This window comes from Saccopteryx leptura, chromosome 3 (assembly GCF_036850995.1).
Source record: "Saccopteryx leptura isolate mSacLep1 chromosome 3, mSacLep1_pri_phased_curated, whole genome shotgun sequence".
NCBI classification, from domain to species: Eukaryota; Metazoa; Chordata; class Mammalia; order Chiroptera; family Emballonuridae; genus Saccopteryx; species Saccopteryx leptura.
In genome coordinates, this window is record NC_089505.1 from 224,909,781 (window position 1) to 224,936,690 (window position 26,910).

At 47.2% G+C, this 26,910-nt stretch overlaps 1 protein-coding gene across 1 annotated transcript; it reads right to left on the reverse strand.

Annotated features, from left to right (window-relative positions):
• Positions 1-1,936: 1,936 nt before the first annotated feature.
• IL37 (interleukin 37) lies at positions 1,937-7,741 on the reverse strand. Its single transcript, XM_066372327.1, has 4 exons — positions 7,660-7,741; positions 3,304-3,423; positions 2,406-2,545; positions 1,937-2,179 (listed from the first exon to the last, which is right to left on the reverse strand). The coding sequence occupies exons 1-4, from the start codon at positions 7,739-7,741 to the stop codon at positions 1,937-1,939; spliced, it is 585 nt and encodes a 194-aa protein (XP_066228424.1).
• Between the last annotated feature and the right edge of the window lie 19,169 nt (positions 7,742-26,910).

Consider the following 26,910-nt stretch of genomic DNA (forward strand, 5'->3'; position numbering starts at 1 on the left):
GGATGGCTCCTTGGCCTCTGCCCCAGGCGCTAGAGTGGCTCTGGTCGTGGCAGAGCATCGCCCCCTGGTGGGCAGAGTATCGCCCCGTGGTGGGCAGAGCGTCGACCCTGGTGGGCGTGCCGGGTGGATCCCGGTCGGGCGCATGCGGGAGTCTGTCTGACTGTCTCTCCCCGTTTCCAGCTTCAGAAAAATACAAAAAAATAAAAAAATAAAAAATAAAGTTAATCACCAAGTCGTATGTGCAACTGGCTTGCTCATCTAATGACTCAGCTGCCCTCCCTCACCCCTGACTCAGCACTGTGGGGCTGTAGTCACCGTGTGTCACCTGGATTCCCGCTGCTGTCTGCCAATGGCTTGCTTGCCTCCAACTTGCACTGAGTCAGGCCATCCTGCTAACTTCAGTCAGACAGATTTTTCCAGACTACATATCTATTCTTGCCACTGTCCTTTAAACCCTTCAATGACTTCCTATTGCTGGGCCAATAAAGTTCAAGCTCTTTGGCTGTGTCCTGGCAAGCGACACACGCACACTCACAGTCTGCACACAGGGGAGGATGTAATGGAGGGAGTGTTCACAAAAATGTAGGCAAGTCCCGCGGGAGCACAAGAGATGGAGCTGTATGTACCAGGGCTGCCAGAAGCTGGGGTCCATCACCTCCTCCAGAGGGGAAGGGACAGGGGACAGGCAGTGTCTTATAGGAGAGGGCTGGAGCTGGGGAGGGGCTACTTTAATTCCCTTCCCCTTTCCCTGGTCATCTATGGCTTGAGCACAAACAGGAGACAGGACAAGAAACCTTGGAAGCTGCCACAGGGTCAGTCTAACAGGTGTAGAGCAGGTGGAGACGGGGCATCCTACCTGAGGCTCAGGGGTACACATCACCTGGATTCATGCCTGCCCTGCTCCAGATGTTCACCTTCCTCTGGCCAAGAAATCCTTCAACAATGTAAACCGCTTCACATTCCTAACCGGAGTACAGCCCTCCACACGCTCTACCCTGCGAGCTCTGTAGTGAGACCCCAAGATCGGTGATGAGCTGATTCTGCTCACCTCCTTGCTCACTCCTTGCTCACCTTAGGTTCACGAATGCAAATGTTGGCTTCTCACAAATCCCTTGAAGAGCCATCCTCAGCCTCTGTCTCTCTTGGATCCTGCTGCATAGAGGGCCCAGTTGCCAGGAGTCCAAAGACCCTGAATCACCTTTACTAACTGCTCCTGGTCTGTTAGCTGTGCCAACTATGAGCAGCAGAGGGCGCCATGACATTGAGAGGTTGAGAATGACGGCAAGTAACAGCAAGTGTCCTCTGGTTCCCACACCTGGGTCAAGCTGCTGGAGCTAAGGAGGACCTCTTTTATAACCAAGCAATCGCACTTTTAAAACTATTTCCCCCCCCAAATCCACTCTTTGAAATATATTTTACCTCGCAGCCCAGTTCGCACATTCATATGTGTTTATTATCAAGTTTTAATATTAAGCTGCCAAAATCTGATTGCTAAAGGTATTTTATAGTGAAATAAATTCAAAAAATAGTTTTAAAAATTAAATTTAATTGATTAATTAATGTGGAATTTTAGTCTTTGTACTTTCAGCAAATTCGTATTTAAATAGTTTGTTTTTATATGATGGACAAATTTGTTTTGTAACATATTCAGATTTCTAGTTATTGAACACATGAAAGCATTTAGTAGTGAATGTGTGAAATGTGTATCAGTCCGTGGATTTTTACTGCATGCTTAATGTTTTTGGATTTTTAATGCAACTTATTTTGAAATGTTCTTTCAAATACAGATTTTAAAAATTATGAAACTTTAACTGTGTAAAGTAACAAAGACTACAGACTCCATAAAACAAAAGATTTAATTCATACCGAAAATGTAAGGGTTGATTGGCATAGAAGTCAATTGACATTAGGTCACCTTCCATCCACTGGAAGTTTCCTACTCGCTGATTTCCGTGGGGCTCATTTCAACTTTGTCGATTGGCTCAAATGAAAACTCAGTGCACCTCTTTTGCCCACGCTTGTTTGTCATTTCAACAGGTTCACCATGATGGCAGGTGCTGATGAACCATCCAGGGTGGGCAGCTGACTCCAGGGAGTTCCGGAAGCCCACCTCTGTCCTATAGAAGATGAAGGGCTCGATATTTTTCTTCTGGGTGGCCAAGTGGGAAAGCTTCTTCTTCTATAAGGTAAAAGGGATTAGTTAATCACACAGCCTCTACTCGGAACAAATCCCAGCCTGTTGGAGCCAAGTAGGAGGGCAAGAAGCTCTTCTACCCCTGGCTTCCTGGAGGGCGTTCCCATTGCTCTGGCCAAGGTGAAAATCTGTGGGCCGTGAGATGTATTGTGGGTCTTGGACTTCCCCTATGGGATGGCTGGGGGATAGGTAATGGGATGGGAATGCTCACCTTCAGCTGGAGGGATGGCTGTTTTTTTTCCTTGTCCATCTCACAGTGGAGACAGAACTCTCCTTTAGAGACCGCCAAGAAAATTGGACTTTTCTGCTTACAGTCTGAGCTCAAGCGAGAGGGTAAGATAAAGAAGGTCTCTGGGAAGAGACAGACACAAAAGAGGGGTTGGTCCTCAGAGCAGGAAAGAGATTTTCTGTCTGCCTGGGTTCAGGCTACTTCACCCTGGTCCAAGCCTCCTCCTCCCCCACAGTCCAGAAAGGCAGTGGTGAGACTCAGCTGGTTCATACCGGTTCTGCAGAAATCGATACCTAATTTTTTGTTGAGTTTGGCGAACTGGTTGTTAAAATGGTACTTGTGATCAGGGTTCCCTCTAAGGTGGGTACCTGGGCAGCCGCCCCATATGGAAATCACAAATTTACATTCCTTACTCTTTTTTAACATTCATCTGCGCAGCAGTGTATTCTAAGCTCCCATGGTAATATTCATTCCCTCCATAAGTAAAAAAATTGCAAGTGAGGATGCCAATAAAGAAGCAATATAGGAATATCTTAAATAAGTGAGTTGTTGTTTTTGGTCAGGTATTATTTAATATTTTTTCATTAATATTTTAAAACTCTTTTTTATAACAATCTAGTTTTGTGTACCATAAACTCCCTTTCAGCATATCATTTTTTTACACTTAAAACAGTCATTAGGGCAGAGAACTGATTGTTAAATTATTTGAATACCACCACTGCAGAAAGGCTTCCCTCAGATGTGGTCATCATCGCAGACCCGCCATTCCATTCTTAGAGCTCCAGCGCACCCCTGCTGGAGCTGGAGGTATCCCACAGCCTGAGCTGAGCCCCAGCAGAAGGCCTTCCCCAGTCTGCTGGGACAGCAGATAGAGAGTCACCTGGGCGTATGTAATTTTTATGTTGAACTGCAAGGAGGGTCCCAGAGTCCAGCACCAATACTTTGTGGTTCTGGTCAAAAATGCTGAATTTCTCCGGTTTTGTGGCCACCACATTTGGACCTAGAGCAATACAACTAGATGTCAACACTTTACATTGAAAATGGAAAACTCGATCTCTCCTAGCCCATGGGAAGGGTCCCAGCCCAGCCCTCCTCCTGCCTGTGGGCTCAGCCATCAGCTCACTGAAGACTTCTCCCCTTGTTCCAGACCAGTAATTCAGCTCATGTGTAAGTACCGGGGTTCCAAGCTCTGTGACTTACTGTGTAGGACACAGGAGTGTACAAAATCTCTCCAAACCTCAATGTCCTCATGTGACATCCTGATGATAACAGCACCTACCTTGCAGGGGCATTGGGAAGACTAAAATGCTTACTCAAATGAATGACATTTAGCCAGATGTCTGAGTATGGAAAAAAAACAACCCACACACATTATTCATTCTTCTTAACTCTCTTCCCTCCACCCTCTCCCAGGGACACCATGTTCCCAGCAACACCTGGGGTGAAACAAATTCTTGCACTGGCCAGGTCCATGGAGGGACAGTGGGGTGGGGATGAGGATGGATGCAGGAAGCATCAGGGAGGCCAGCATTGTGAAAACCAGCTGTGTTGCAGGTCCTCCAGAAAGGACAGGGCTTGCCTGGCCCTGGAAGAAGCTCTCTGAATAGAAGAACAGTCACAACAGTGACCAAAGACCTCCACAGAGCAGGGTTCCTATGAGAACATTCAGGCCAGCCCTGCCCACAGGTGCCTGCACAGGGACCTTCTCTACTAGACCTCTGAATGGGCAGGCGGTCCGCCCCTCTTTGGGGGGCTCAGGCACTGGATTGATGGAGGCAGGAGCTCATAAGTGGGCCAGTGACAGTCATGGATGATGGTTGTAAATGTCAAATATAATAATACAGTAACCACCACACTGAGTGACACTATCATGTCATTACTGTAATGGGTAATTACAACGTGGAGATGAAATCTAAGGCCTCACCCCCACCCCCACCCCACCCTCACCCCACGCAATAAGCTGGTCTCCTCCTTCCCTGGGCACGGGAGGACTCTTCCTGTAACACTGGCTCTCCCGCGGCCTCCTCCCTGACGCTCTCGTCAGCCCCTCTGGGCGGGAGGGCTTCCCTTCTGGGCTGCCGCAGTGTCCTGCACACACGCCTGCAGCACAGATGCTGGTGTCTCTGTCTCGTGTCCTACAGGCCTGGAAGCTCCTACGTGCAGGTCCCTGTCTGACTTGGCACAATCCTCCTTGGCCCTGGCCTCTTGCCCTTAGGGTCATGGACACTCACTGTTTATGGCAGGGATAAGTGGCCCAGGTGAGATCCTCAGTAACTCTGTAGTGACATGGGGTCATGTGAGACCCGTGGGTCACAGCCCTGGCTTACACTAGATTCTCCTCAGGAACATTTCTGGGCCCACCCCAGACATTCTGAGTTCATGGGACTGATGCAGTTTGATTCAAACCATGAAACCAGATTAATCTAAACCTTCCAACTTCTCAAACATTAACCACACCTGCAACTTTGCTTTTCTATCAGCCCCAGTGCTGGTGCCACTGCTGGTCTGAGGGCCACCTTCTGAGTGGCATGGCCTGAGACGTGTTTCTCAGCTGTAGATCAGACCACCTGGTGGATACTGTTTTAAGACCGTTGATGCCCAGGCCTCACATCGCCGAGATTCTGATCAGTGGGTCCAGGCTAAGACCCAGATGTGCTATGTAAATCACATTTCCAGCACTAGCATTGTGCTTTCGAACCTTAAATATTTTCTAAATCTGTTCTTCTTTTACTGTTTCCCTCCTGTCACACCCTGACCCGGGCCGCTCATCTCCCACTCAGGGTTCCGCATGTCTCTCTTGCGTTACTCCTGACCACGAATCCTTTCTTGGGGTGTCCTCCTCCAGGCCTCCGAGCCCTGTCAGTGGTTCCACAGGGCTGGTGGTCTTTTCTGTAGAGCAGAGGTTTTCATTGTCCTGTGACAACCCCGATGGCTGTGCAAACATGGACCCCTGAGCCTCAGACCCAGAGCTTCTCACACAGAGTCTATGGTGGAGCCAGAGAATTTCAATCCCAATGAATTTCCAGTTGCTGTTGCTGCTTCTGGTCCAAGGACCACACCCTGTGAACCTCTGCTCCCAGATCTGAGGGGGCTGAGCCCTAACGAGAGGCCAGAATAGGCCCAACAGACAGGCTGCTGTGGAGGGTCCACAGGGGGGAACACAGAGCAGGAGCAGACGACTCCCGCCCACAACAAGATCAACACTGAACAAGCCACCCGAGGCAGTGCGCCAGTGCAGACTCGGAGCTGTGCCATCCTGTGTGCACCTCGTCTCATTTGGGGTTCCCTGCCCTTTGCCCCAGGAAGAAATCGAGGTTCAGTGTCCACATGTGGCCTGCAGTGGGGCTGGGACTCAGGCTGAGATCTCCTGACTGCCCTGTGTGGGGGACGGTGACTTGAGCAGACAGATATTGTGGCATCTTGAATTCCAGCATCTGTCACTTATTATGTGTGCCACTGAAGCAGGCAGCCTCCCTTTTTCCCTCAGTTTCTGCTCCTGGAACATGGTGATGTTAGCCTGTTCCCCTGGGGTTACTGTGAGGTTCGCAGCAGCCTGTGGGAATGCTTCGAGCTCAGCACGTCCATGGCTCTCAGTGGTGTGGGAGCTCTCCTGCCCCTCCTGCCAAATTCCTGGTTTTCGTGGGCATGTGAGGAGGTCAGCGTTGCCAGCAATGGTCAGGGAAGAGCCTGGATGGTTCCCAGGCTCAAAACCTTTCTTCTCTTGAGCCACTCAGCAGGTATGTGTGACCTCTCTCTCTGCAGAAACCAACGCCCATCTTTCTTATTGACCTTCCTAGATTTGCTTTACAAAGGACAAGCCTCAGCCTCATCCCAGCACCCTTAGGTGTTCCCCATCTCTAGTGCTCCCAGTCCCCGGAGTGAGTCCAGCAGCACCATGCCGACCCCACCCTCACCAGGCCACCCAGGACCATACCTGCGTGTGCAGAGCTCAGGGCCGTGAGGCTCAGGCCTGGCTCCAGGGCACCTCCAGCCGGGTCTGCAATCAGAGACAGGGACGTTGATGTATGCATTTGGGATTTTTCAGGAACATAGGAGCTTTGGGGACCAATTAATACCTCACTTTTTTTGTGTGTCTTTTCAGAAACACTAAAAAGAAAGACAGTAAGGACATTAAAAGTAGCTTTTCTGGTCGGAAATGGTGGAGAACGGAGACGAAATAGTGCTGAGTGCAGAACCCCCTACAAGGGCGTGCAGTGACTCTGGGCGGAGCACACGTCGCCCCGCCGCTGTGAGAGGACTGGGGCTCCTGCCTGACAGTGTTAGGTCTAAGAAGTGTGGAATGAGATCACATATACAAGAGCCAGACAACTTTTGTAGAAGAAGAAACCCCAACCTGTGCTCCACGTGAAGGTCCTACCAGCCGGGGCTCTGCTGCCGCTGGGCCTGCAGAGAGCCCGCCTCGCACCACTTGGAGCCTCGTTTCCCCGGGTGTCCCCCAGCTCTGACAGCCCAGGCTTCCAAGGAGCAGCAGGACACCAACAGCAGAGGCAGCATCAGGACAGGGTTCCAGTGTCACCATTCAAAGTTCCCCAGTACTGGGAAACCACAGCACGCGTGCCTGTGCCCGCCTACCGCCCACTGCCTCAGGGACCAGCAAGCATGGTAGCCACCTCACAGCCCCGGTTCCAGGAGTGGGGCTGGCTCCGAGCCTCTCTGGTATTACTGTTCGTGGGTCCATAGTTGTCAGACCATTGTCCTGACTTTTTAGTTTTGAACTATGACAACCACGTGTGAGTTAAAAACTTGGGGATGTGGCCTCAGGGATGGTACAAGCTTCCCCCTTAACACTTGTATGTTGGGCAGTGCTGTGGGTCAAATTTTTGCTTTTACGATCTCCCTTGAGCCAACGCCCACGTGGCTTCCTCCAGGGAGTGCAGAGATCCCGCTGCAGGCCCCACCTCTGCTGGGCAGTCTGGGGGAACAGAGCTAGTTTTAGAAGATTCAACACCATCCCATTGTTGAGTCAGGACTTCAAACTCTGAGTCTCTGGTTATCTGAGTCTCCATTTATCTACTATCTGTTATCTCTGGGCTTCTGGTTCTACGCTTCATTTTCCCTCGAGGACCTCTCTCATCTACTTCATCTAGCAGGGAAATTCTCAGAGCTCCGTCTCCATGCACAGAGTCCGGGGAGGCCGAGCCTGTGCACAGCTCCTCACAGGGTCCTGCTTTGGGAGTCACTCGTGGGCCCCACGTGCATTTTCACTGAACCTCACCTTCTGAGCTGCACTGGGCTTCAGCTCTTCCCCAGTCCCCAGAGTTCATCTTCACACCTGTACTCTCCTCCAGAATGGACATTTCCAGAGTGATGAGATGACCCAACAGGAGCCTGGGATGAAGGGCAAAACCTGAGTGGACAGGAAGAACACGGGTTGTGGCACCTTCTGACCCCAGGAAACCTTGATGTGTGGAGCAGGCTGTACCCTCCCTCTGCGGGAAAGGTTTGCTGTGCCCGGGAAGGCCTCACAGGGCCGCTGGGCCCGTCCTTCTAGCACTTTTTTTATTTTTGCCCCTCCAAAGCGTTTTCCAACCTGTTGGGTCACAATGGCATTTTTACAGATCTTGACAACATTTTATAAAAATTAAATGGAAGGTTTAAACTGTATTGCTGTAATCCCAGGGCTGGCAAACCATAGCCCACAGGTAAAATGCATCCCAGTCTTGTTCTTTAAATAAAGTTTTATTGGAACACAGCCACAGCCTTGTTTGCGTGCCACCTATGGTTGCTCTCCAGCTCACAGCACAGGTGACTATTGAAGAAGAGGTCATCTGGCCAGCAACGCTGTAATGCTGACTTTCCAGACATTTACAGGAAAAGTTGCCACCCCCCTGCTATCATCTAATCTTTGCAAAGAAAGGCAGTTTCCTTGCGGTCTCTTGTCATAGAAAACAGAGTCTCCAAACAGTCCCAGAGGCTCAACTCCTGATGTACTTAGGCAGTACTGACGTGGCCCCCCTCCAATACTGTGTGTTACGTCTCACTCACTTCACATGGAATTGTCCCCAGCGTCAGTTCAGGATGATACAGTGAGGGCAGGGGCAAGAGTCCTTGTTCCCATTCTGCAGATGAAAGCCTAAAAGTGAGTGACTTCTCAAGAGTCACACCACTTTTAAGATTGCAGGTGGGCAATGTATGTGGAAAACTAATTCTCCAACAGTGACTTAGGAGTGTGACAGAGGGTACTAAATGGTTTTTCAAAAAAATAAAAATGATAAGAAAGAGCCCAGGGCCAGCAGCAGGATGGCGAGGAAAGGAGAGGATGGCACCTGTGGCCCTGGACAGGGAGACCTGATGGAACATTAAGGGATGAACAGAGACTCACTAAGGGGTAAATCAAGGGACACCAAGAAAGAAGACTCAGTACAAGAGGTATCTGGCAGAAATGTACGTGCCTGGAGGTGCTACTGGAGCACAGATGGACAGGCAGGAAGACTTGCGATGTCCCCATGAGCTGCTTACAAAGTGGGGCGCCTATATCAAGATAAATGCAAGTGGGATCCCCAGGGCTCCCTAAAGAAGCAATGCATTTGATCATTTGAGATCCACCTCTTCCCACCTGAGAACACTCAAACTATGGCGTTCCAATAGCTCTTTCTAAAGAACAATACTTTCCAAACTCTGAAATCAGTCCACTCAGCCTGCAGAAAGGGTGCGAGTGTCTTCCTAAGTTTTCCTAGGCTCAGTGTGCCTGGCCCTGTGCAAAGCTCTGCTTGTTGGCGGAGCCATCCTAGGAGACAGCAGCTGCTGCCAGGCTCAGAACAAGGTGGGCTGGGCGGTGTCAGAGCTGATGTTTAGACATTCAGGGACTCCACAGAGAAGCTTGTAGTGGAGAAACATCAGAGTGGGAAGCAATGCTGCTCTGCTTCCCTATCGTGCTTATTGGCCTCGTGAGCAGGGTAAGGACCACTTACCTGCACCAGGGATCCCCGTGGTCTGTGGCTCTGTCTTGGGCACCTGGAACTCCAGTCTTCTGTCCACAGACTCTCTGATCTGAGAAGCCAGGTCTCATCCTCTCTATTATAATCAGGCCAGGAGTGTATACAACAATAACATAGCAACATTCCTCTAACCAATAATAATAGCATCTTAGGTTATCAGTAATCAGCCATTGCATGCCATCTTTCACTCTGTGCGCATAAACAAATTCTTATGGGGTAGCGTCACTCTGCCAAGGGCTGTGTGACATCCATTTAACACATTTCAAGGTTCTCGAGATAGACAGTATGGCTGTCCGTGCACTCCAATAACAAAGCTGTGAGGAAGAGACGTGAGGACAAGAAAGGGAGATGCAGGCCCAGGTCAAACAGGGATCCTAGCGGTGCAGGGAAGTCCCTGGCTTCACGTGGGTTCTTTGTCCCAGGCCCAAGTGCCATGTCTATGTCATAGAGAAAAATGTTCTCCCGTCATCTCTCCTGCAGGTACACTCCAGGACATCACTGAAATCCCCCTGCCCTTTCTTTGATGGGGACATCAGAGCTCCCCCAGCAGAGGCCTGCCAATGCCAGTTTCTCTCTACAGTCCTCGGCGTTTTCCTGGAAAAGTGCTATTTCCATGAAAGCTAGAATTAACATCCCTGTTTTGTCTGTTAAATTCTCTCTGGAGAATTCCTTCATTAACCTTTGGGATGGGGGTGAGATGGCCAAGGAGAAGATGACATAAAGGTGGAGTCAAAACAGTCACCAGACTGCCTCCTGGACAGACATCTGTTTGCAGGGCTCCGGAGGAGAGTGGGGGTGGGTGGTCCTGTAGGTGTATGTAGGAAATAAGCTTGTACAGACCCTGCCCAGGGCTCCAGACAGGGAAGGAGACGACAGAAGTCATCTCTGCGAGGGACTGTGATGTCATAGGTGTGGAGTACTCACTGTAAGCTCACCGATATTGTCCCGCCCTACACACACACACACACACACACACACACACACACACACACACACACACACAAACACGACCTCAATAAATTTGATAATCCTTACTGATGTTGACGCATAGCAGGGTGCTATCTGTTTACTCATTTGTGTTATTTGTGGGAGGTTGAGGAAGAGGACAAGGGCAGCTTCTTTGTGCTTCACATATGGATAAACTTTATTAAACTAATTCTCGGTGCTGGATGTCTGGGTTTTTGTTTTTACACTCTTATTCACAATGTCATGCTAAATATGCATTTAACCTTTGCCTGTATCATTGATTATGTTCCTGGGATAAATCCTTAGAAATGTAATTGCTGAGTCAAAGAATATACATATTTTCTTTTATATGCTTTTTAAATTGTTGCATCTTATAGTGATTTTTTAATTGAATTTATTGGGATGCCATTGGATCATAAAACTATACAGGTTTCAAGTGTACAACTCAACAAACCACCATCTACCCACCACATCATGTGCCCTCTGCCCCTAGCAATATCTCTTTCTGTCCCCATTTTTCTCATCTCTGCCTACTTCCATCCAGCCTCCAATCCCCTTTCCCTCTGGGGCCATCACCACTCTGATGTCTGTATATATGTGTTATGCATATGTGTTTTTGGCTAATTCCCTCACCTTCTTTCATCCAGTCCCCCCAACTCCCTGCCTTCTGACAGCGGTCAGTCTGTTCCATGTGTCCATGCCTCTGTTTCTATTTTGTTCATTAGATTCCACATATAAGTGAGATCATATGGTACTTGTCTTTCTCTGCCTGGCTTATTTCACTTAGCATAATAATCCATCCATGCTGTTGCAAAAGGTACAATTACCTTCTTTTTTATAGCACATCATATTCCATTGTGTAACTTTATTACAGGGTTTTTTGTCCACTCATCTACTGATGGGCACTTGGGCTATTTCTAGTTCTTGGCTACTGTAAATAATGCTGTAATAAAAACAGGGCTTCATATATGCTTTCAAATTTGTGTTTGGGGATTTTTAAGATATATTCTGAGGAATGGAATCTCTGAGCAAAAAGATAGTTCCATTTTTCATTTTTTGAGAATCTCCACACTGATTTTTGCACAGTGATTACACCAGTCTGCATTCCCACCAAAAGCAAGAGAGACTTAAATGTAAGTCATGAATCCATAAAATTCCTAGAATAAAACATAGGCAGTAAAATCTCTGACATCTCTTTTAGCAATATTTTTGCCAATATATCTCCTTGGACAAGCAAATAAAGGAAAAAAAATAAACAAATGGGACTACATCAAACTAAAAAGCTTTTGCACAGCAAAAGAAACCATCAACAAAATGAAAAGACAACACACTGAGTGGGAGAATATGTTCACCAATACATCTGACAAAGGGTTTATAACCAAAATTTATAAAGAACTCACACAAATCAACACCAGGAAGACAAATAATCCAGTTAAAAAATGGGCAAAGGACTTGATGAGACACTTCTCCAAAGAGGACATATAGATGGCCAGTAGACATATGGAAATTGGTCAATGTCACTAATTATCAGAGAGATGCAAATTACAACCACAATGAGATATCACCTCATACCTACCAGAATAGCTATCATCAATAAATCAACAAACAACAAGCCTGACCAGGCAGTGGCGCAATGGATAGAGCATTGGACTAGGATGAAAAAAAACCAGAATCAAAAGTCCAAGGTCACTGCCTTGAGCAAGGGGTCACTTGCTCTGCTGTAGCCCCCCAGTCAAGGCACATATGAGAAAGCAATCAATGAGCAACTAAGGTGCCACAATGAAGAATTGTTGTTTCTCATCTCTTTCCTTTCCTGTCTGTCCCTATCTGTCCCTCTCTCTGTTTCTCTGTCTCTGCCACACCCAAAAATAAAATTAACAAACAACAAGTGCTGGTGAGGGTGTGGAGAAAGGGCACCCTCTCACACTGCTGGTGGGAATGCAGACTGGTGAATCTTACAGTGATTTTTAAGGAATATAACTTATTAGATAATTTTTTTCACTTATTTAACAACTCTGTTGATTTAAGCATTGGCTACAAGTGGAGGTTGCTGGGCAGATCCTGGTTGGGCACATGCAGGATCTGACTCTTTATTTTCTCTCCTCTCACTTAAAAAAAAAAAAAGAAAATTGAAACCACAAAGATATACCATTGCACATCTATCAGAATGTCTAAAATAAAAAAATAACGATAACACCAAATGCTGGAGAGAATGTGGAGAAACTGGGTCACTCATACACTGTTGTGGAAATATAAAATGGCACAGCCATTATTGAAAACAGTTTGGCAGTTCTTTTTAAAACTAAAAATTACCAACCCTTGCTAGTGCCACAGTAGACAGAGCATTGTCCCTTGAAAGCAGAGGTCACTGGTTCAATCCCAAGGTCACCAGCTCAACCCCTGAGGTCACCAGTTGGAACCCTGATCAAGCCACATATGAGAAGCAATCAATGGCACAACCAAGTGGAACAATGAATTGATGCCTATCTCTCTTTCATAAATAGATAGATAGATAGATAGATAGATAGATAGATAGATAGATAGATAAAAATAACCTACCACATGACCTAGCAATTCCACTCTTTGGCATGTAGATATTCCAGATAAAGGAAGACTTAAATTCACACAAAGACCTATACATGAGTGTTATGTGGTCGTTTTTTTCATGACAGTCTTCCACCAGTGACCTCCAGTGGGGAGTGATGAGCTGTGGGGCCCCCATAGCACAGCGTGCTGCTCAGCCATGGAAAGGTGGACTTTTGATTCACCCAACAACTTGGAGGGACCTCAAGGAAATTGTGCTGAGTGAAGAAAAGCCAGTCTCAAAAGGGTATTGATTTCATGATTCTATTTATAAAACATTCACTAAATAAATTATAGAGATGAAGAACAGATTAGTGGTTCCCAGGGGTTAGGAATGAAAGATAAGGAGGAGTGTCCACAGTGGAGAGCGAGAGGAAGCTGTGTGAGGATATAGTTTAGTACCTTGATTGGAGTGGTTTTATGAAGCTACACATGTGATGAAATTGTGTCGAGCTGCACACACACACACACACACACACACACACAAATGAGTGTCCATGTAACATGCAATCTGAGTGACCCCGGGGTGTTGCACCAAAGTGCAGGTCCTGGTTTTGGTATGTTCTACAATAACATGAGATGTCACCACAGGGAGGAGCTGGGGGGAGGGCACTCAGGACCTCCTTGTGTGTTCCTTTGTACTTTCCTGAAAATCTGTAATTACTTCAAAATAAAAAGTTTTTAAAAGCCTGTATTACTTTCATTTTAAAAGGCTCCTTTACCTCTTGGAACTCACATCTCTAGATAATGATCAAGACACAGCACTGACGGCCCCTGGCCTCCCAGAAGCCACAGTTACTCCTGATGAACTTTGTACCCTGGCCAAGTCACTTCTCCTCTCTGGCCCTCAATTTCCCATCTTCAAAATGAAGATCAAATGGCTTATAAAAACTCTTGCAGTTCTGGCCCTGGCCGGTTGGCTCAGTGGTGGAGCATCGGCCTGGCGTGCAGGAGTCCCGGGTTCGATTCTCGGCCAGGGCACACAGGAGAAGTGCCCACCTGCTTCTCCACTCCTCCCCCTCTCCTTCCTCTCTGTCTCTCTCTTCCCCTCCCGCAGCTGAGGCTCCATTGGAGCAGGGATGGCCCGGGTGCTGGGGATGGCTCCTTGGCCTCTGCCTCGGGAGCTGGAGTGGCTCTGGTCACAAAGGAGTGATGCCCCGGAGGGGCAGAGCATCCCCCCTGGTGGGCGTGCCAGGTGGATCCCGGTCGGGCGCATGTTGGAGTCTGACTGTCTCTCCCGGTTTCTAGCTTCAGAAAAAATTCAAAAAAAAAACAAAAACAAAAAACAAACTCTTGCAGTTCTTGAGATAAAGGGCCTCATACGAACTGGAAAGGAGGTCATGTGATATAAATGTGGGGGTTTTACTCAGTCAGTCATAAAGACAGAGGACAACACCAGGACATGGCAACCATGGAATAAGAGAAATGAGGACCATTGAACACATGCTCTGCCCCACTGTCCAACTGGTATGGCAGCTGGTAGAGTATGAAGAAAATGGGGCTTCTGGGAAACATGTGAGTTGAGAGGGCGAATAAGGAAGACATGGAAGCAGCGCCAGTCGCCTCCCAACCAAGCAATACCCACTGATAGGTAGGAAGACCCAGCTTGCAAGCTAAACTCCACTCTGCCCTCCAGGCCCTCTGGTTGGCTGGCAGGATTTAGTGCCAGCATACTCAGGACATTGCACCCATTCCATCTGTTAGCCAGTGACTTCCATTTGTACATCTTTAGCCCTCACCGCTCCCATGGAATCCAGACTGGGTTATCTAACTACCAGTTGACATTGACACCTGGACCCAAACTGCAAATGATCAGGCCAAGCTCTTGATTTCCTGTCACCTAAATCTGCCTCTTCCCAATTGTTCCCTTCAAGGTGGGCATTCCTGACCTGCCATCCCTCCCTCCACAGTCTATAAGCCGGTACTGGTGAATCCACCTCTGAAATGTATTTCAAGTCTGCCCACATCCATCTGTCCCCATGATTACCACCCAGCCCCAAGGCCTCTTCTTCCTCTGGATCTGCCCCCAATAGGATGACCCTTATAAGGTATAAATTCAATCATGTCACTCCCCACTTAAAACCTTTCAAAGGTTGCCTGTCTCCCTTAAAACAAAATCCAAATTCCTCACCCAGGCTTGTAAGGCCTCACCCAGCCCTCTGACTCATGCCCCTCCTGCTCTGGATCAGGCACTGTCCTGCACGGGGCCTCCTTCGCCTCTTCAGACATGGCTGGCGGGGCATTTGCCAGAGAGGAAGCTCCTTCCAGACCTTCTCAGGCCAGGCTCTTCCTCGCGGCATGCTCTGGTCGCCTTCCCTAACCAGCCTCTCTCAGGTTACAGACCTACTGCCCTCCTCACATCACCTGCTTCATTGTCTTCATTGAATGTGTCACTATCTGAATGTTTTCATAATTTGTTACTCATAACTGAGCTCATCACTTGCTTTCTCTACTATGAAAACATAAGTGTTATGTGTACAAGCACTTTGTCCATATTGTCACTCCAGGGGCACACAGTACATATCCAACAATGTTCTTTAAATAGAAGAATTACTAAAGGTTCCCTGTGGTTCCCTGGCTGTGTAAATATGTTTGTCCTGGTTTCTACAAGTAAATGAAAATTATTTTCATCTAAGAAATGTTAAAACTCAGACATGACCATGACCCAGAAATCCTGTAAAAAGTAGCTTCAGAAGAAGTACAGTGGTCCCTCCTTGTTTGTGGGGGGGGGGTACTTTCTAAAACCCCCCAGGGAGCACCTGAAACCACCATAGCATTGAACCCTGTGTATACTGATTTTTCCTATATGTACCTATGAAAAAGTTTCACTTATAAATTAGAGACAAGAAGAAATGAACAATAATACTAATGCTAAACTAGAACAATAACAGCAACATACCGTAATAAATGTTATAAAGGTTATGTGAATCGCTTCAGGGCCCTTAATAAGTGAAACAAGGGTGACCCGGACACAAGCACTGCAGTATGGAGACTGTCAGCGTGATCGTTAAGATGACAACTTCTTATTGATCAATGTCACCCCCCCCAAACAAAACAACTGTTATGTGACTAAGGGGTGGGGAGTGTGCCCAGAGGGGGAAAGCGGGACAAGGGATGAGCCACATCCTGGGTGGGGTGAAACGAACAGACGCAACAGGGTTTCATCACACTACTCAGAATGTGTACAGTTGAAAATGTATGAATTATTTCTGGAATCTTCCATTTAATATTTTCAAACTACAGTGGACCATGGGAAACTGAAAATGCAGAGAAGGGGACTGCGTTAAGGGGGTGCTATTTAATACAGCAGGTTAATATGTCAGTAGTGGTTGCTTTTTGAAAGGTGGGGTTAATAATGGTTTTCTTTCACTTTTCCCTATTTTTCAATTCTCTACAAAAAGCCTTATAGTACCTGGATAACTAAGTCTTCTAGTCATTTACTGATAACCTGCTTCTGGTCATTAACATGGGAAGCCAGCTCAGAGCGAGGAAAGATTGGGACTAGAACCCAGGCAGACACAGGCTGCGCTGACTGCCTGCAGCCCAGGCCTGGGCTTCCCTGGGTGTGGGAGGAGCAGAAAGAAGAAAAGGCTCCAGGACCCTCGAGAGCAGCAGCCCAGAGCTGACAGAGACAGTCTCTACAGCTGTGTTGAGGCTCTATGGCTTCTGGGTGTCTGACCACTGGGCAGAGACCTGCAAAACCCCTCTCTAAACCCCACCTGCTGGAGGGAGGAGTGCTTATGATCACTTACAGCACTGGGCCACCTGGATCGCCAGTGGGCTCACAACTCACTCGTCAGAGCATCTTTATCTAGTGTGTGCCAGGCACTAGGCTGGGTACTGGAGCCACACGTCGAGTCAGCGCCATGGTTGTGCCTTCCTGACACTCACAGCCTAAGGAGCTCCAGGCAAAGGCCACGAGGATAAGAGCATTTTAATCAGAGAAAGTGGCAAATGCCAGGCCAGGGGCAGGGAGGATGCTGCCTGTTCTGGGCTGGGCCTCAGCATGGTGTTAGCTCCAAGGCAGTGGTGGGATTCAGCCGGTTCACACCGGTTCAGCAGAACTGATACCTAATTTTTTGTTGAGTTTAGTGAACTGGTTGTTAAAATGGCACTTGCAATCAGGGTTCTCTCTAAGGTGGGTGCCTGGGCAGCCACCCAATGTGGAAATCACAAATTTACATTCCTTACTCTTTTTTAACGTTCATCTGCGCAACAGTGTATTCTAAGCGCCCGTAGTAATGTTCATTCTGTCCATAGGTGAAAAAAATTGCAAGTGAGGACGCCAATCAAGGAGCAATATGAAAATATCTTAAATAACAGTTGTATTGTTTTTTGTCATGTATTATTTAATATTTTTTCATTAATATTTTAAAGCTTTCTTATAATCTAGTTTTGTGTACTTCTTTTATTGTTCTTATTTAAGTATTAAATACATGAAATAATAAACTACTTTTTGGTATATCATTTTTTCATACTTAAAATGGTCATTAGGGCAGAGAACCAGTTGTTAAATTATTTGAATCCCACCACCAGGTAGAGGTGAGGGTGAAGAGCTGACACGGAGGCTACGAGTGTTCTCCAGGCAGGAGAGCACTGCCTCAAATTTTTCCTTGCACAATGCTCCCGTTTATAACAGCATGAAAGCGGATGTGGACAGAGAAGGGCTGAGATGGTAAACGTGTTAGGAGGCTGAGCAATGTGTCAGGAAAATGAGGGCATCTGAACCCTGAGCAGGTACTAGCCCTGGAGAGGACCAGGTGCCTTCCTGAAATTTTAAGGAACAGAGTAAGGCAGCTGGTACAGGTCTGTCCTTACCTCAGGACTGGGATGATCCACCAGTCCAAGACAAACAGAGAAAGATAAGGATGGAGTTGGGCATGCCTGGAGGAGCATAGAATTTAGAGAGACAGTGGATGCTGATTATAACTATCAGAGGCAGATTAAGGTCAGTGGAAGCCCGGGTGCAGAAGAAAATATTAGGCCCCTTAAAAAAAAGAGAGAGGCAGGGAAAATAAAATTACATGTTAACCATATTTTTAAATAAATAAAAAATATTATATACTGTTAATGTTAAAATTGCACATATGAAACCAAACTCGGTGTCATTAGAAAAAAGAGTGAAGTTGGGGTTTTGCAGGGCCCTTCAGAAGTTGGGGCCCAGGGCGCACGCCTGGTATGCCTGCCATTAAATCCACCTCTGATAACCATGGAAAATGCAGACCACGTTTTCATGGCATTTACGGGAGGACTTATCTATAAAAGAGGGATAATTAGCCAGTATCTTCCATTTGCTAGAGTCTAGCTGTTTGGTGTTTTTTTTTATCAGATTGCTAAAATGCAAATTAAGAACCAGTAAAGAAGTTAAGAGAGGGCAGGTATGGCCTCCACATGGTCATGCTCAGATCTGCTGGGCCAACCCCTCTTTTGTCTGGTGCGGAATGCCATCAGTGATTGATTATCTGTTGTAAGTGCAAGGAGAGCTCTGGGCGGGTTAATGTATTTGGACGGCTTCTTCTTCAGTCTTCTCTCTGAGGTTTCACAGACCAGATACAAAACACCTAAAGATCAGCACTCACAAACATACAGATCAAGGCAGAAAAGAGACCTTCAAAATGCTCAGAAACCATACTTTGTTCAAGAAAACAATGAGGATCCAAAGTGATGGAAAATTTTCCCTGGGTGCTACGCTTCCAAATTTTCTCAACTAGCTTTAAATTGTGTTTAAGGCAGGGAAAAAACAAATATGATATTCAAGAGAACCCAAGGGCAGGAAGCAAGACAGAGTTTCCATGTATTTGACCAGATGCTTCATTTCCATGAATCTGTGTTCATAGATGACGCAGTGATAAGATCCACAAATTTCACAGTTGTTGCAAAATCAGGGGAAACCACTTCTCACACCCCTCGGTTTCTCAAACTAGTGTCATAACTGAAAATGCATGTTGTGGTTGGTTGCGTATCACAGATTTGAATGATGAGGCAGGAAAAGACAAACAGAACACCCTCTGGTTAGTTAATGGCAGCCAGCACAGAGGGCTTGGCCTGTGAAAGGCGGGAGGGAGGGGCAGCTTCTGTGACCACAACAGGAAGGACCTATGCCCTGAATGAATAGCATTTAAATCATGTACCCTAGTTTGCAAAGCATTCTCTTTCTCATTATCTTATCTGACCAGTCTTATGAGGATGCAAGAGAAATATTATATCTGACAAAGGGCTTCTATACAAAATGGATAAAGAATAAAAAATAAATATAGAACTCTTCTGTAATGATTCTAAGACCCAATTACAATGTTGGGGGGCAGGTTCCACACACCCACCAAGTAATTCTCTGTGACATCACCTGGGTGTCTTACAATTTAACCCATTTCTGGCACTATCTACCTACAGATAGTGTCAGATCTCATAGATAAGGGGTCAGTCTCACAGGACTTCCCACCCGCACTTCAGACTCCAGTTGCATGCTCTGGCTATCACCTGTGCTCTGACTGACCAACTACAGCTCAGAGGTTCTGTTGGCCTCGTCCCAAGGTTTGTTAATTTGCTAGAGCGGCTCACAAAACTCAGGGAAGCACCAGTTTATTAAAAGATAGGATAAAGGACACAGATGAAGAGACACAAGGGCAAGGTCTGGGAGGATCCTGAGTGCAGGAACTTCTCCCCTATGGACTTGGGATGACTCACCTTCCCAGTGGGTGTAATTTCCAGCCTGGAAGATATTTGAACATCACATTTTGAGGATTTTTATGGAAGCTTCATCACATACCTATGATCAATTATTAACTCCATTTTCAGCTCCCCCCCTCTCCCTCAAGTGATTTGGCAGGGAGAACGGAGACTGAAAACTCCAAGCTTCTAATCATAGCTTGATCTTTCCTGTGACCAACCCATAGCCAGGATTATCCAGTGTCACCTCATTAAGACAAAGACATTCCTATCACCAGAAAATCACAAGGGTTTCAGGAGGTCTGTTTCAGGAACAGGGGGGCAGAGGCATATATATATGTTTTATTATTATCTCACATTTTCCAACACAATTATAAGACAAACCACCAAATTATTTAATTGGGCAAAAGTTATGAACAGAAACTTCACAAAAGAAGATACATGAATGGTCAATAAGCACAAGAAAAATGCTCAACAGTGTCAGTCGTCAGGAGAAAGTTAGACCCACCTTGAGATGCCTCCACCTGCTCAGCAAGGTCTAACCCTAACTAAAACAAAAAAGAGGGCCAAAACACAGAGCAACTGGGACTCTCAGATGCTACTGGAGGGACTGCAGAATGGTGTCACCGTCACAAAGAACTCCTGGGCGTTTCTTACAAAGTTAAACATAAACGTGCCGTCTGACCCAGCAACTCCAGCCCAAGCTCCTTGACCAGGAGAAGTGAAAACACAAGTGCACACAAAGACTTGCACGTGAACATTCATATTAGCTCTATTCAACATGTCAGAAACTGGAAACAAATCAAATGTCTGTCAGCAGTCGAACAGCTATACAAATTATGGTACATGTGTACAACGGAAAACTACTTAGCAGTAGAAGGGAATTAACTACTGACAAACACAGAAACATGGACAGCTCTTGGGAACATTTTGCTGAGCAAAGGGAGCCAGACACAAAAGACTACAAAGTGTGGTTCCATTTGTAGCAAAGTTTAGAAGGGGCCAACTGAAACTTCAGAGACAGAAAGTGGACCCTGGTTGCCTGGGGATGGGTGGGAAGTTGGCTGCAAAGGGGCATAAGGGAACTTAAGGGGGTCATGGAAATATTTGGGACTTGGTGGAGGTATTAGTTTCACAAGTTTTTCATCTGTCAAAACTCATCAAGCTGCACAGTTAAAAATGAATGTTTTATTGATAGCAACAAATAAACAAACAAAACAAACAAATAAACTAAAAAACCTCATAGACACAGACAACAGTATGATGGTTACCAGGGGGAAGGGGCTGGGAGAGGTTGAAGGGGGTAAACGAGGTCAATACAAGGTGATGGACAGACGGAGACTAGACTGTGGGTGGTGCACACACAATGCAATATACAGATGATGTATAATATTGTACATTTGAAACATAAGAAATTTTATTAAGTAATGTCATCTCCCAAAAGATGTTATATTGCATATAAATTATATCTTAATAAAGTTTATTCCTAAAAGAAAATAACATGGCTAAGTATGATCTTATTTAGGAAAAAAAAGTGACTGTGTATTTGTGCACATGCAAAAGGAAGGCTTGAATGTAGAAGGATGCCAACCAGCTGCTGGTGTGGCCATTGTGGCATCAAGAAGTGTATTTGGGAGTGAAGAAATGTGGAAGGCGACATGTGGATTTTCTTCTAAAAGTTTTGTGGTGTTTGAATTAAAAAAAAAAAAAACTTTAAAGAAGAAAGAGAAGACGGAACATAAGTGATCTGTGCAGGAACACCAGAAGCAGACAAAGCAGACAGGGTTCCAGTACACGCTTCCTAACCCCAATGTGTGTGGTGACTCAGGTCCACAGAGGGAGCCTGGAAAAGCCGTTCTCCCCCCTCTGTTGCCCTCTGACAACGTGAAGAACCATGTTCAAAAGCTGCTTAGAAAACTCCCAAATGTGGTGAATGTTGTCAAATTTCAGTGGGAATAGCTAATGCTGTGGTTTCCAATTTCAAGTATTAAATATATATATGTCATTTTTACCATTAACTTCTTTTCAGGAATAGAAGAGCTGTCTTTCTGCTTCCTCATCCCCAGCTGTCACCTTGGCACAGACAGTGCTCACAGACTCATCTGTCTCAGGGTCATGTGCCAAGTCCACCTGAGCCGTGGCCACCCAGCTCTTCCTTCAGCGATGGTGCTTTGAGTGTTCTAGAGTGCTACACTGAGACCTGCATCTTACCCAGAAACAGGAATTATAGCAGATTTCATATCAGCCATCTTTCCATTTGCACCAGCTGGACACACCTCACATATTTCCAGTTTTACAATAGCGCTCAGCACACAGGAGCATCGTTCACTGGAGCAATGAGTGGACTTGGAGCTGAAACCCAAATGAATGTCCAATTTCTCTTAACACTTTAGGGGGTTCCCCCTGTTTCTTTACCTAGTTGAGGTTTTTCTGGACTGGTGACTCACCCAGATGCTCACCTGAGATGTGGGCACATGGCCACTGGGTGGCGGGAGAAGGTCTCTGGCTGCAGGTGAGGGGACCGCTGGGCCTTTCTGAACCACAGCTCTCAGTAGACATAGAATCCACTAGAATCCACTTGTTAAACCCTCCAGAACATGCTGCTCTCATGAAAAGACTACACTTCAGAAGAGAAACCTCCTTAGCATACTCATCTGAGAATATATTTCTGACTTAAAGTTCTGAACGCAGACACTTTCCAACAAAGCACTTTTCACGTTTCAGCCTGTGAGCTGCTTCCATCACTTGCCCACACCTTGTTATTAAATCAGACGAGAGCCTAGACAACGCCCAACTCACCCTCTAAGAGCCGTGTTAGGATGAGAGACTTGTCATGTCATTGCGTCTCTAGGGAGAAATGGCTGCTATAACGGCAATGAGCCCAAGTCTAGGGTGGAGAACAGGGCAGCCATGGTGGCAAGTAAAATCTGAGAGTTTAACTACAGGTTTTATCCTGCACACATCTTATTTTCCTTGGTTCTTTTTTAGCTGTTCTCTACAGCCCCTTCCCATCCAGACTCTCAAACTGCCCCAGGAAAAACTGGTGTTGGACTTAAGGAGGACTAGAGACAGTGTCAGTATGAGAGCTATCGGAGGATTTCCAAGGGTAGCTTTGAGTCTGCGTGAAATCTGTCTAAGGCCAACATGTACCCCACAAGGCTGCAGCTCTACATAAAGCACTAGGCCAGCCTCCCGGCCAGGCGAGAACAAGCGGCCTGGTGTGACAGAAGCAACTTAGAAGAAAGCAGAGGCCCAGGGACAGCGTGTCTTTTAACTCCTGTCTCCAGCTGAGCCCTGCGATGGGTGATAACAAACCCCAGATCAGTTTACACGTCCAAAGGAAGCCAAGGAAGTTGCAAAATCGACAGGAACTGGAAGTGACACCAACGTAGCAAGAAAGGTCTGGACGAAGCACACTGTGAGCAAGTGGAGGTGTGCAGGTCCCCGCAGCCTCAGGAAAGCTCAGGGCACCCAAAAGCTGCAGTCCTTCCATCTCAACTGCAGGGAGGCCTATAGGTCTCACAGCCTGTGGCTGAGACAAGAAGGACACGGAGCGTCCTGCAGTGGGGACCGTGGGGAGGGAGGCCAATGACCAGAGACCAGATGGGGCCAGGCTCAGCTGAGCAGTTCCAAAGGGCCACCCAGACCTCTGCCCCCTCCCCACCAACACCTCTATGCTCTGAAGACCCCTTCACATCTGGTGTCTCCACGGGAGCCAAAGGGGTACAAGGAGAACCCTGAGCTAGCTGAATTCAAACCTAAAATGACTGCCAAGTTATTGATTTGCCTGAGTTTACCTGGAAGAAACTAAAAGCAAGGGCTTCCATCTGAGGTTAAAGGGGAGTTACAGAAAAATAGGAGAAGTTCTATTATGCTCCTCTGAATATGTAGCCCATGAAATGTGTTCACTCCCTGGAAAATGGCCCAAAGCTGAGCTCTTCCCAATGGACACTAGCTGACTCCGTTTTCAGACCCTGCACCAGGGGCAGGGAAATCACTACTCCAGGACACAGGGTGCAAAGCATTTTAAAAAGAAAAAAGTGAGCTCGGTGATCACCGCAACGTTTTCTAAGGTGACATCTCTGTGAGGCAGGTAATGGGATCCCCATTTGGTGGTTAAAGGGCCTCTCCAGATAATCAAATAATTCTTTTATTTGCTAACATTTAAGACCAGCTACAAACCTAGCTCCAGGAATACCTAAATAAACCAAGTTAATAAAATACTTTTGTGTATGTTTCAACTTTTAAAATTTCCATCTTAGCACCATAAAAACTATCAGAATGCAGCCTTAATTTTTCTGTGGATAAACAGATAGTCCTGTCCAGCATGTGGCTCACAGTGTAGACAATTTCCATCTGGCACAGCTGTTCAGGGGCCCCTGCCTCCCGCCCCACAGTCCCTGAGTGCTCAATGTGTTTTCCTCTACAGCTCAGATGAGTAAATAAGACCCAAATGTTACTGACCCCAAAAAGCCACCGGAAGCAAAAAGCTTGGCCCCAGAACTCAGTCTCAGGCAGTAGGGGAGCCCAACCCTGACCTTCTCCCCAGCAACTAAACAAGAGGCTTGAGGGTGACTTTGTTTTGATACAAAGAGTGGTGGCTTTCCTTAAATCTTCCCTTCATAAATGGTCCAACACCCATGACCCTCCCTAACAGGTTCCTACTTGGGTGCCCACTTCCATTATTCCTGCAGTTCTGACTTGGAAATGTCACTGGTGTCCCTTACTCAGCCTGTGTTTGGTAATCCTTGATGTGTAGGTGGGCGTGGGCATAAGCAGGTCCTCCCTGTCCTTCAATAGGATGGTTCAGGCAACCTGCCCGCTGCCTGTCCCATGTGTTTTAGTGGCTCCTGGCAGGTGGGCTGCAGGCTATGATGCTAAGGGATGAGCCTGCTAGCCCTTGGGAAGCGCTCTGCCAGAGGCCTGGGCATCACCCTCAACCGTGGGGAGCAGCCCTGGCCCTGGTGCCTGGCTCACCTTTCCAGAGCAGAGAAGGTGCCGAGCAAGACACAACGTCTCCCTCACCCAGCGGCTGTGGGGTCAGTTAAGTCCCAGCTTCACTGATGGCCATGATCCCTCTTCCTGGACCATCAGTCCTCACCTTTCTTGTCCAATTTGTATAAATTGAAAGTGAGGAGCCCCAGGCTCCTGCTGTCATAGGACAGGGTTTCTATGAGATTAAACAGAGCTGAGTCAATACAACAAGGATCTAACAGACCATTAGTCAAACCAGGTGTTTCTCTGGTGGGGCAGAGACACCCCCTTCCCAAATCTCCACTCAGCCTTCCCTCCTCCGTGGCATGTCCAGCTTTGGAAGAAAGCTAGAAAACAGGAATAAGGGTCAGGTGACATGAAGAGCTTTCTCCTATCCCAAGGGAAATGCCACTTGGGTAACTCTCTCCACTGGTGCATTAGGTCACTATTCTTTGCCTGGGCCTGAGGTCTCCACTGGCTAGAGGCAGAAGGAGGGGAGAGAGTGTGGGTGGGGGGCTTCACTAGCTGGAGGATGTCACTGATGAGTAAGTCCTGAGCTTGCCCTGAGACCCTGCCTTGGAAGAGTGGGCACTGTGGATGTCTGTGGGTTGGGCGTGTATCACCAGATGGATGCGCTCCTGGAGCGCCTTATCTTTATGTACGAAGTCCAACCAACTTCCTCACGTGTCAGATCCCAGGCAGCCCAGACCTGGTCCCGATGTTGACAGGAGAAGTGACAGAGTGCCAGCCTACGTGTGCTCTTGTGCGTGCAATTTTGTGGCCCTGCGGGGAACTCGCCCTGTACCTGTTGGGTCAGATCCTGGCCCTGGACGGGATACCGCCTGAGGCCCACCATCCATGGTGGCCTGACTCGTGGTGGCCTGACTCGTGGTGGCCTGACTCATGGTGGCCTGACTCATGGCGACCTCAAGTCCTCTTTCATGTAAGTTACTAAGGGATCCTGGCTGGAAGTCCTGGAAAAACAAATGTGACTGAATAGCAGTCTGCATGTCTGCCCTTCAGCCAAGCCATCTTCTGACAGGACATGGACTTGCCTGTCCCACCTACTGCATATGGCTGTGTGCAACAGCCCCTCACCTGTGGTTACAGACTCCGAAGAAGGAAGAGTGGTCAGGTCACCAGCAGCCTGTAGGCTTATAGTCCTGCATTTGTACCCCTTTTGCCCCCAGGAGACCTACTCCCATCTTTTCTGCACAGCCCCTCTGGGGGGTTTTCTACAACCCCCCATCGTCCTGACATCTGGTTCCTGCTCTTATCCACCCCAGGAGCTAGGTCGATGGCTCAAAAACATGTCCCTTCCAACTCTGCAAAGGAGATCATGGTCCAAAGCCAACCATTCTTCCCTAAACTCTGGGACTAGAAAACCCCAATGGCTCTTTTTTCTAAGAGCCTGTGGGGGCCAGTTTCCTTGGCAGAAAAACACTTCCAGGTAGCCAAGGATGACAATAAGTGGCTCCAGGCCAGCACTCTCCCCATAGCTGACCCTACCTGCAGGGTGTTCCGGGCCCAACGTGGGCACAAAAGCAAAAAGGACCAGCTGTTAATGAGCTCCATGGGAAACTGCGTGCCAGCCATGCTCTTATCCACAGCAATGACTCTGGGGCCCACCCTAGTGCCAAGTCTCCTAACCTATATACCCCATAAAACCTCCAAAGTGGAAAATAAAAAATCACTACTGATGGTTGTATCTGTGTCTGAGCAGAGGGAAAGCGTTTTACTTTTCACAGCAAACTTTTTAATTTCTTACCCTGAGCTTGTATAATCTTTTAAAATTAATAAAAAGTTCTAGAAATTTTAATATTCCAATATCCTGGAATTCCAGTGGCAGGACAAAAGTTCTTTCTCAACTGTGCCGGTCACACATCTCCATGAGTTCCCTGAGTGCGCAGATTGTCAGGGCACGCAGTCCCCACCACCGCCCGCTCGCCAGCCAGCCCACGCCGTCACCGTCACAACCCAAACACCCTGTGCTACGGCGCTCTTCCTCACTTCTTTCTATTCTTTCTCTGTTCTGTGTCTTTGTTTGTCCTGCTGGGGTCCACCTGCTCCCCAGTCAGGACCCCACAGGCCTGAGAGGACAGCCATGCTTGCTTTCAGGAAGCTAGTCCAGACATCGGCCAAGTCCTGATTCTCAGGGAAGGCCAAGAAGGAAATGTAAAGAAAGTAGAGATCTTATTGCCAGCATGAAAGGATAGTGGTAAGGACTCCCTGATGTAGTAACTAGGTGAATAGCCCTGACAGAGCAGCCCATCGACCGCACCTGTCTTTTGTATCTGAGTTGAATCACAACACGTTGAAATGATAAATTCTTAGGCCAC